The 11,714-nt window shown below is 34.6% G+C and overlaps 1 protein-coding gene across 1 annotated transcript; it reads right to left on the reverse strand.

Moving 5' to 3' along the window:
- Positions 1–715: 715 nt before the first annotated feature.
- LOC135926458 (syntaxin-18-like) lies at positions 716–10,694 on the reverse strand. The gene is made up of 11 exons (XM_065462344.1): positions 10,539–10,694; positions 10,435–10,499; positions 10,289–10,395; positions 10,175–10,249; positions 10,064–10,130; positions 9,944–9,999; positions 2,006–2,193; positions 1,620–1,678; positions 1,405–1,474; positions 1,025–1,105; positions 716–954 (listed from the first exon to the last, which is right to left on the reverse strand). Exons 1-11 carry the CDS (start codon positions 10,668–10,670, stop codon positions 859–861), a joined length of 996 nt encoding a protein of 331 aa, XP_065318416.1. The 5' UTR covers positions 10,671–10,694; the 3' UTR covers positions 716–858.
- Positions 10,695–11,714: the final 1,020 nt, after the last annotated feature.

The raw sequence follows: 11,714 nt of genomic DNA on the forward strand, positions 1-11,714 counted from the left end.
TTGTGAGGATGAACTCAATTCACCGTTGATAAAACAAATAACAATGACAATATTTTGAAGTTTTGGAAGCAGGAAAATTCATTTCCTTTTTTTGAGAAAATTACATGAAAAATTTTGTCAGCCCCGACAAGTTCGGCTTATAATGAAAGATTATTTTGATCGCTTGAGGAAAGGCGAACATAATTGAAATTAAAAAAAACATGGACAATCTTCTTTTTCTATATAAAAATTTTGATTTATAAATTGTAATTATTTTGTGTTATTAATTTAGCATTAGAGATAAAAACTATGATAGAATAAATTTAAATATAGCAACAAAGTTTTGAAAATTTTAACGCCGAGAATTCTAGGATGTGATTAAAATATGGTCTTTCGTGAGCAGGCGGATCGAGTCAAAAATTTATTTAGTGGTAAACGTGAAAAAACGTGAATATTTTTTATTACCACCGTAAAAAATTAAACCACGCCCACCTGTAATTTCGATTAAAAATTGCATATTTTCATCAGATTCGACTAAAAAACGCATATTTTTATCACTCACTTTTATTTATTTCACAATAAAAATAATCGTTTTTTTAGTTTTGTAAAGTAAACTTAGGAAAAAATTCCGGAGCTATTAACATCGTCGCTTACTTTTAAAAAAAAAAGCTAAGATTTTTTAAATTTTTTTATAGAATATCAAACATTTTCAGTAAATATATTATATCCATACGTTTTATTGACTCGAAATATTGATTCAAATCAATGACAAATGTTTTGCGATGCCCAGATTATTTTTAAGAGTTCACACAAAACAATACATAATTTAAAAGGCATAGGTCATATAATATAATAAAATGCTAGATTCCAAATAAGCCATCAGGGATTGTACCAGTCTAGAAACAACAACGAAAAGGTCAATACGATTAAAATGAATAGCATCCAAACTCTGACCCCTGCTTTGTGTTGAAGTGCCTAGAGTTTCATTTAAAAAAATATAATAAATAGTTTTGGGCTATTTGTTATAATTATTATTATAGTTCACTTGCAAAATTTCGACATTCCCTTGTTTAACATTTTCTGTAGTGTTAACTGTACTATCAGCAACCCTGTCTATGCTTTCATCCTTTTGAGAATAATTATTTAGAAAAATTAATAAATGAGAAGAACATGTATAGTGGGAAAGATTGTGACAATGTTTTGATATTAAAACAAAACAAAAAAAGGAGTAACTAGATTAGAAACGGAGGGTAAAATGAAAATGTGGTCTATTCACAAATTAAAACGTGATAAATTTTAAATATATGGAACAGACACAAAATGTCTAATTATAGGTAAAGGATTTGGCTTAAGCCATAAACAATCATCCCTACGAGTGTATGAACGTATAAGTATAAGGCCCCTTTAAGTGTTTTAACAAGGCACCTGTGTCAAAAGGTTGTCCGTCAGTACATCCTGTAGACGCGATATTTCGACCATCTTTTTCTCGATTGATCTGAAGTTAAGTATTTTCATATATTTAAGAATATAACATTTTTTACGGAGCAAAAGTATTTTTTCAAAACTTAAAGTAAAATCATTTCAAAAAACGATACTTTATGAGATAAATATAAATAATGAGGGAATTTATTTTTCTTTACTGTATTTCATTTAACGATGACGTGTATTCCTCGTATATTTTCCGATTTTCTTGTTCGAACTAAATAATTAATTTTCATCAAAAAAAAAATTTTTTAATTTACGAACAATTTTACGAAAAATAAATGAAATACATTTTCAAAACTACACTGTATATTTATAGTAAGGGAGATTCGCTCAAGTGGTGCGAAATTTTTCGCTAAGCAAATTTGCATAATCAAGCCAGTAACATGTATAATTCTTAAATACTGAGCGAATTGATGATATTTCGTGAAAAACACATGTTGCGATGCGATAATAGACGAATCAGCTGTTATTTTGGCTAACGATTAATTTGGCACGCTCGAACGAATCGCGTTTATTGTAAATGCAGTGTTAGAATAATTACCTCCTGGATCTCTTCCTGAGTAAAATTCGAACTTTTCTCATTTGCCCGATCCTCTGTATTTTGATTTAAATCCGCATCCAAATTAGTACCATATTTTGAATAATTTGTTTTCTTATCAGTAGAACCGTCAAGGCCATTATTTAAGGCATTGGAATGAGTGGTCGATGATGATGCGTAAGGAAAAACATCTTTTGCAAGAAAAAAAAATATTTAAATTAATATTTAAAAAAAATGTTGACATTTAGGTAAACGAACCCTTATTTATTTTAGGTTTGGCTTGTTTTTTTTCTTAAATTTAACTTTTGTATATATATATATATATAAACCAGACGATAAAAGTTAATGGTTACTACTCGATATTTTGTATTTATGCGTGATATTAAAATTTTTTTGTTACTTTTTTTATCATAAATATCATAACAATTGTCACATTATGTCTTCCCTATCTTTTTAACTTAATTTCCTAATTATAAATTTTCTTGTGTAGCTCGCCACTCACTTATAGTTTTATCGTCATCCCCTCTCCATCGGGGCTTTAATAGATTCCGATGAGTTCCCCATCTGGTCTTTCATGTTGCTTACTAAAATTTTCTCATACCATTCACTAAAAATTTCTCGTAAAACATGCTCTATTTTTTCTTGGGGTTCATGAATCGTTTTGCTCTATCCTGTAATTTCTTGATTTTAAGATTACTTTTTCGCAAAACTCTTCCTCCTCTTTACATCAAAGTTGAAGATATCTTGCTCTCGGGAGAGGTTTTCAAGGACTGATGCCACATACATTCGATATCGGTAAATCTCTCATACCCAATTAATATTTTAGTCAACATACTAACATCGTTTTAGAACGTCGGACTAAAAAAACTGCAAATAATTTTTGAAGGCAATGTTTGCAGCATTATAAAACTTCGATTTATTTATTTTTTTATATGGTATCATAATATTTATTAATATTGATCATAAATTATATGAGATAAAAGCATTAAGAGTAGTATTCAAATAAAAATGAACGCCATTAATGCTCGAGAAATAAAATAGTGGTCATTTTTGTGGAAATTCTTTTAGACAGAGGTAGACTAAAGGTCTAGCAAATTTTTAACTTGCCCCTATTTATTTGGATTTATTAAGGTTTATATTTGCCTATATCTTTTTTTATAAAAGCTCAAACACTTTTCTGGGCTTTATGCAATCCATTTCAGTAGCATCATAAAACTGATCGATGGAAACCAGAGGAAATAATTTTAGGAGCGTAACAGGAAGCGATAATCCAAGGGGCGAGGTAAGGAGAAATAATTCTAGGAGCGAAACAAGGAGCAATAATTTAAGGAGCGAAATAGGGAGAAATCATTCCAGGAGCGAAATCAGGGAAGATAACCCAAGGAGCGTAACGGGAGAAGACCCAAGGAGCGAAACAAAGGGAAATAACCCAAGGAGCGTAACAAGAGGAGCCAGACGAAGGAACGAAGCAAAAGGAAATAACCCCAGGAGGGTAACAAGAGAAGTCAATCCAAGGAGCGAAGCAGAGGGAAATAACGCAAGGAGCGTAACCGGAGGAGTCAATTCAAGGAGTGGGGCCGAGGGAAATAACCCAGGGAGCGTAATAAGAGAAGCCAAGTTAAGGAGCGAAACAAGGGGATGTAACCCAAGGAGCGTAACAAGGGAAGACCCGTCAAGGAGCGAAATAGACCAGTTAAGGAGCAAAACAAGGGAGACGCCTAGAGAAAATTGGGAATTAATGAGGGACAGAACACCGCTTAGGAAGAATTGATAACTAAGGAGGAGAGAGGAGAATTGGCTATGACCCAAGTACAAGAAGGAGTCCGGAGATTAGTACAAAGCTATCAGGAAATTTTTAATGAAGACTTAGGATGCCTCAGGGACTATGAAGTAGACGTTAAGTTGAGAGATGGTTGTGCCAAAGTTCTGTGCGTTACGGCGGATACCATTTGAGTGGAGAAAGGAAGTCGAGTTGGAATTGGATCAATGGGTACAAAAAGGAATTGTTTGTCCTGTGGAATACAGTGAGTGGGCAACTCCATTGGTGCCGGTGAAGAAAGCGAATGGAAAACTCCGTTTATGTGCTGATTTTCGAGTTACATTAAATCCATGGGTCGTGGAGGTCAAATATCCATTGCCAAGAATTGAGGAAATACTGGCCAATTTAAAGGGAAGCGTGTATTTTTCAAAAGTGGATTTTTCTAATGCCTATCTGCAATTACGTGTACGATCAAAGGTAAGGAAGTTATTAACTATTACTACGCCGAAGGGATTGATCGCGTTTTGTAGATCACCATTCGGACTTAGTGTCTCAGCTCCTATTTTTCAGCGGACAATGGCTGCTGTTTTCCAAGGAATGGAGGGAGTTTTCTACTATGTGTTGGTGACTGGAAGGACGCCTGAACAACATGAGCGGAAATTGGAGGAAGTATTTAGAAGAATAAGGGAAAAAGGATTGCGGGCCAGTGCGGAGAAAAGTGTGTTGGGAGTTATGGAAGTGACGTATCTGGGGCACACTATTACGGGAAAGGAAGTGAGACCCTTAGACAAGAATATGACGGGTATTAATAATATGATAAGACCTAGTAATAAAGCGGAAGTGCAGGCCTTTTTGGGAATGGTCAACTATTACCATAGGTTCGTGGAGGGATTTGCTCAGATAGCCGCGCCGTTATATCAATTGCTAAGGAAGGGAGAGAAATTTGAGTGGGCAGATGAACAGGAGATGGCCTTTGAGGAGCTGAAATTCAGGATTGGAAGGGAACCCATTTTAGTATGCTTCAACAACGAATTGGAGGTATTTGTGGCTGTAGACGCGTCAAATAAAGGGGTAGGAGGAGCTCTATTACATTGTATTGATGGGTTGGAAAGGCCAGTGTTATTTTTCTCAAGGATATTTAGAGCAGCAGAGACTAGGTATTCGGTGATTAAACAAGAAGCGCTTGCCGTAATTTTTGGGTTGACGAAATGTCGAGAGTATTTGATTGGGCGCCGGTTTGTGATTTACACGGACCATAAGCCGCTGGTACATCTGTTTAAGAAAGATAATAAGGAGCTGATGCTGTCGCCTTGCTTGCAAAGATGGCTATTGCTTGTAGGCAGCTTTAAGGAGCTGATGCTGTCGCCTCGCTTGCAAAGATGGCTATTGCTTGTAGGCAGCTTTGACGTACAAGTGAGGTATCGTCGGGGAAAAGAAAACTACTTACCGGACATTTTATCTCGGTGTGGAGCGGGAGAGGATTTTGGTGAGAAAGAACAGGAGGAAAGAGATGAGGAAAATGAGCAAATACTGATTAGAACGATGGCTGGGATATCCAGGGGTGGGCCAGTGACCTGGGAGATAATTAAAAAGGAAACCTTAAAAGATCGAGAATTAAGACGAGTCAAAGCATGCCTAAAGGGACGGAAGGCCTGGCAAGACGGGGATAAAACGTTCAAGTATATAGAGAAGGAGTTGGCAATTATAGATGATGTTTAGTGCGAGGGAGTCGGAGTGTAATACCGTTCAAGTTAAGGGAAGCCGTGATGGCAATGATTCATGCGGGACATCAAGGAATGGAGAGAATGAAACAGTGGGGGCGGGAGTATGTGTGGTGGCCAGGAAGGAACAAAGACATTGAAAACATCAGTCGAGCTTGTGTGAGGTGTAATTCATGGGCGCCTATGCCTCGAAAAGACAGAGAAAGTGTATGGCCGAAAGCAACCCAGCCGTGGGACCGCATTCACTTGGATTTCTTTGATTTCGAAAATGAGATATATATATTAGTGGTAGATGCTTTTTCGAAATGGGTAGAGTATGAGGAAGTGAAAGAATTAACCACTCAAGTAGTCATAAAAGTATTGAAAAATTTATGGGCTAAATTTGGGGTCGCGAAGACAGTGGTTTCAGATGGGGGTCCTGCATTTATAAGTAAACAATTCAAAGTCTTTTGTGCGGAAACTGGAGCGAAACACGTTTTAACGCCGCCTTACCACCCAAGTTCCAATGGACAGGCGGAAAGGATGGTAGCGGTCGTAAAGAATTGGTTAAAAAAATCGAAGGATGGGGGCGGAGAGATATGGGTAGCTGTGGCGTATTATAACAACAGTAAAAAAGGGAATGAGCCGTCACCGGCAGAAAAGTTTTTAGGACGGTGAACGCGAATTTGGTTGGATTCATTGAGGCCGGCAAATCAAGAAAATGAACGGGTAGATACGAGAAATGAAGCGGAATTTATGATGGGGCAAGCTGTATGGGCAAGAATATTTGGAAATAAAAAGAAATGAGAGCCCGGGGTGATTGTGGAAAATATGGGAGATCACGTAAATAAAGTCGAATTTGCCGACGGAAGACAAGGAGTTAGGCATAGGGATCAACTCAGGAGGCGAATCGATCCCGAGACCCTGAGGGAAAGGATCTGGGAGAACAAAGTAACAAGAGTCCAAGGAGATAAGGGAGAGGGGAATGTATAAAAGGGAAAAGCAAGAATACGTATATATGCATCTATTATGGTTAAAGTATGGAGTGTGTTTTAAAAAAAATAAATATATATATGTAAATTATGGGGGCAACAATGAGCCATTAAGCGATAGTTCTCCTTTCAATATTTTAATAAGCGTATCAATGAATATATTAATAGAGAAATAAAAAAAAAGGAAAAATATATATATATATAACCGTTTGGGAAGGGAGCGTTTTATTTACTTGTCCGTCTTAAAAGGGTTTAGCTTAATTTTAGCTCAAATATGCGCTTAATGAGAATATGTAAATAATAATAGGGCGCCTTTTATTCGTAATAATCTTGGTTGGTAAATTATTTAGTTTTAGAATAAAATAGTTAATTTGGGTAATAGAGAGATAAACAGCGGAAAAAAGGGGGTCTCCGTTTGGAAAAGAGTTTTTTTTTTAAAAAAATAAAAAATAAGAGAAAGTAGAAGTATCTTCGTTTGTTTTTTGTAAGGGAATTGTGAGGTTTGAAAGTTAAAAGAGAAAAAGAAAAAAACGCTTATTAAATAATTTAATTTTAACAAGGTTATCGTGTGAATAAGAAGTTGGGGTAGAAAATAATAGAAATTATTTGAAATTTTTGAGCAGGTGATAAGAGGAATGAGTAAAACATAAAATGTTTTGGGTAAAAGAAAAAGAGAAGAATTATATAAATTTGGCAAGCGAAGTAAGTAATTAATTAATAAATGTAGAAAAGTTGTCAAAAAGGGAGTTTTAGTTAATAAATTGGGAATATAATTAGCTTGATTTGAAAGTAAACATGACTGTGTAATTTAAGAGTATAGGGTATGTCATATTTTGTTGTTGGGCTTGTAAAAGATCGGAAATTCGCAAATTAATTCGGTTTGAAAAATCAAAGATTAGGGAATTAAGGTAAATTTTTTTTTTAGATATTTAAAGGGAATATTTTTTTTGGGAGGTTTTTAGTTTAAGGAAAAAATTGTTTGTGTGGAGAGTTTAAATTTCCGTTTTAAATTTTTTTGGGTGAAGAGTTTAAATATATGATGTAAAAAAAAAAATTTTGTGAAGAGTGTAAAGGTACGTTTAAAAAAAATTTTTTTGGGAAAATTTAGGTTTAAAGGAAAGGGAAAATATTTTTTTGAACAAAGAAATTTTTGAAGAACTTAAATTTATGTTTAAAAAAAAAAAAATTTTTTTTGTGTGAAATTTTTAAATTAAGTTTAAAAAAAAAATTTTGAAGAGTTTAAATTTACGTAAAAAAAAAGGGAGAAAGGAGGGAAAAGCGTAGAGTTTTGTAAAAAAAAAAAACCAAAAAATTAGTAAAAAAAAAATATATATTCTGCAAGGTTGTAATGAAAGGAAAAGGGGAAGGTAAGTAAAGGGCCAGAGCTAAAAGGGATGTTTGTGTAAATAAGTTATAAAATTAATTATGTTAGGGCAAAATAAGAAGAAATGGGAAAGTTAGAAGGGGAAGAGTGAGGGCAATCAATATTATGTTATAATATACCGAAAAGGAAAAAGAATAGCTGGCATGATCCGAAGCTGGATATTTGAAGATTATGAAGTGCATCTAATTGTAATTCCCAGGTATGCAGGATTACAAGGATTTGCCCAGTGGAGGGAACGACAACGATGAAGAAATGTAAGAATGCGATTTCCATGGAGGGATTAAGGATCATGGAGGGAACAAGGAACGAGATTGGGAAGCGACATAAGGAATATTCGGAGGATGCAGGTGGATAGTAGACGGTGCTACAACTGCGGGGAGCCAGGGCACCTACGGGCTCAATGTACGCGTAGCGGAAGGAGAGCGAGAAGAAGACGGGCGTCGAGAAGAGGACGGAAAAGGAGATCAGAGTTATCATGGGAAAATACAGCGGGTCAACCGTATGGATGTGTGGAGGAGCGGGAGCGGGTGGAGTCGAGGAGGGAGGAACAAAAGGGCAGACGATGCGTGACAGAAGATAAGAAGTCCGAGAAGAGGAGAATGCGGAGGAGCGGGAAGCTAACGGGGAACAGGAGCAACTAGCGTTGGAGCAAATGAGGGGAGCGGTGGTGGAAACCATGACGGATCCGGATGAAAGCCTGGCGTGGGAGGAGCTCATGTAGCTGGGAGAGATTGGAGTAGGGGAACGAAACGGAATGACTATGGAAGACTGGGAGCTGGAACATTATTATTTTTTGTCTTACTTTAATTTCTTCTTTTTTTAAACATACACCAATTTTTCTTTTTCAATAACTTCTCTCAACCAAAAAAAATCAACAACAAATTTTCTTCCCAGAATTAATAACGAAAATTTTTTCAAAAACCCGATTTTCTCTCTTTTTTATTATTTTTTTTTTCTTTTTATATTCACAATACAACTTAATTAATGCTAATAATATAATAATTTTTTTTTTTAACAAAACGATTGCGCAAAATAATATAATATTGAATTAAAATAATAATAATATACTGAAGTATACTAATCCTATTTAAAACAAATAACTACAATTAACTTCTTTTAATGACTATATTATAATTATACTATCAACTATATTATAATTTAATATCCCCAAACATCACACTTCCCCCTTTACATAAAACCAGAGTCCCCATCATCTTCATCCTCATCCTCTGACAGGATGAACTCCAAAAAGTGTTCCAGCTCCCAGTCTTCCATAGTCATTCCGTTTTGTTCCCCTACTCCAATCTCTCCCAGCTGCATGAGCTCCTCCCACGCCAGGCTTTCATCCAGATCCGTCATGGTTTCCACCACCGCTCCCCTCATTTGCTCCAACGCTAGTTGCTCCTGTTCCCCGTTAGCTTCCTGCTCCTCCGCATTCTCCTCTTCTCAAACTTCTGATCTTTGGTCACGCATCGTCTGCCCATTTGTTCCTAGTTGTTCCTCCCTCCTCAACTCAACCTGCTCCTCCACACATCCATACGGTTGACCCACTGTATTTTCCCATGATAACTCTGATCTCCTTATCCGTCCTCTTCTCGACGCCTGTCTTCTTCTCGCTCTCCTTCCGCTACGCATACATTGAGCCCATAGGTGCCCTGGCTCCCCGCAGTTGTAGCACCGTCTACTATCCACCTGCATCCTCGGAAGATTCCTTATGTCGCTTCAATCTCGTTCCTTGTTCCCTCCATGATCCTTACTCCCTCCATGGAAATTGCATTCTTACATTTCTCCATCGTTGCCGTTCCCTCCACTGGGCAAATCCTTGTAATCCTGCATACCTGGGAATTACAATTAGATGCACTTCATAATCTTTAAATATCCAGCTTCGGATCATGCCAGCTATTCTTTTTCCTTTTTGGTATATTATAACATAATATTGATTGCCCTCACTTTTCCCCTTCTAACTTTCCCATTTCTTCTTAGTTTGCCCTAACATAATTAATTTCATAACTTATTTACACAAACATCCCTTTTAGCTCTGGCCCTTTACTTACCTTCCCCTTTTCCTTTCATTACAACCTGAAATATATTATAAAAATATTTAACTTTTTTCTTTTTCAAAAACTCTGGAAACTTTTATTTGTTTTCTTTGCAAGCGTGAACTATAATCAACATATTATATAATATGTAGTGGTATATAACAAACACAGTGATATAATAACATACATGTCAATATGTTGCATAATCTTTTGTGCTTTCATAGTTCTTTCTTGAACAAATGACTGAGAGACTCCTATGTACATTTATTTTATAGATTAAAAATTTATTCAAAATTACTCTTTATTAGGGTCAATATTGAATCACAAACTAATTTACGATGCATATTATGTTGAGGTGACAATGATTCTAAATCTTATATAAAAATAATAGAATAGGTACAAAGATATATACATGCATTTTTGAGCAAAGCTAATTTTTGAAATGAGCTATTTAATACAATATTAACTAAATCTTCCATATTTTTTTCTTTGTTACAATCAAAATATTGTTTTAAAAACCTTTAATATATAAGGCTTTATAAATTTTAATAAAAATACCTGATATCCTGATTTTTTACTCTGTTGTCATATATTAGAGATTGTAATTGATTTAAGCAATTAACCTATATAAAATGATAAGATATTATTTTATAGCTATTTACAATTTCATTTGATTCCTGAGAAAATGAGTCTAAATCTTTTATTTTTTTAGAATTTTTATTTTTTTCTTCATTAAAATACACTTTTTGATTGCTTACATTTGTTTTAAATAAAAGTGTTAAATCTTTGCCCATAACTAAATATCTACTCTACTGTAAAATCAGATGATTGCCAATCTACACATATTAGGCATGTCAAAATTACACATTGACAGGTACAAATATTTGTTATGTTAATAACATACTCGTTGACAAAGATTACCGGTATTTAGATAAAGATTTAAACGCCTATATCCTTATCTGAAGATGAAAGAGTGAAGTATAATAATTTGTATTTATAAAATACAACGATATAGTTTAATCCATGGCAGTTTTCTAAATAGTTTAATTTGGTTTATTAATGATAACGAAATAAATCGTAAAATAATATTAGGGAGCATTTACATGATCAGTATTGGAGCAAAAATGCCTGAATTAAAAAGAGATCTTAGGGTTCTATAATTTAATAATACTTTTGATGAAAAATATAATTAATTTAAATGTTATAAATGTTAGTTTATTCATAACCGAGAGAAATGTCTGCGTACTAAATGTAAAAAATTAGTCATTTTGCAGTTTGTTGCAAATGAAAGAATTTAATATAAGAGTGTCATCAAATAATTCTATTCTTAATACATAAAAGATTCGATAAAATAGACAGAATTGAGCAAAACTAACTGCAGAGATTAATGTAGATGTTGAATTTGATATTGACTCTGGTGTATAGGCAATACCAAATATTAGATCGTCAAGTCATTGACCTTATATCTTGATTATCTAGTGAATGTTAAGGGCAAAACCCAAGTCAATGTTCAGATTGGTTCCTTGACAAGGAGCATACCAGTAGTAATAATGAACACTAATTGGGTGCCTTTTTTGGATTACCAAATAGTAGCGTTTAAATTAGGAATACCTCTTTATGTTATAATAAAACAAGTGTAGAATTCGGTTAAGGATGTTCCCTTGGGTCAATCTAAAATATCGAATGAGAATTTGAGAATTGGTTTATAAACATCAAGCAATTTGTAATGATAAAATATGACATACACGATTTTGCAGATACTGCTGTACTATTATTATTTTCAGCTTGCAGAGTACCATTTCCTTGGAAAGTAATTGAAATGGATAGACCGACTAGTG

Source organism: Gordionus sp. m RMFG-2023, chromosome 3 (genome assembly GCF_954871325.1).
Source record: "Gordionus sp. m RMFG-2023 chromosome 3, tfGorSpeb1-WG-v2, whole genome shotgun sequence".
NCBI classification, from domain to species: Eukaryota; Metazoa; Nematomorpha; class Gordioida; order Chordodea; family Parachordodidae; genus Gordionus; species Gordionus sp. m RMFG-2023.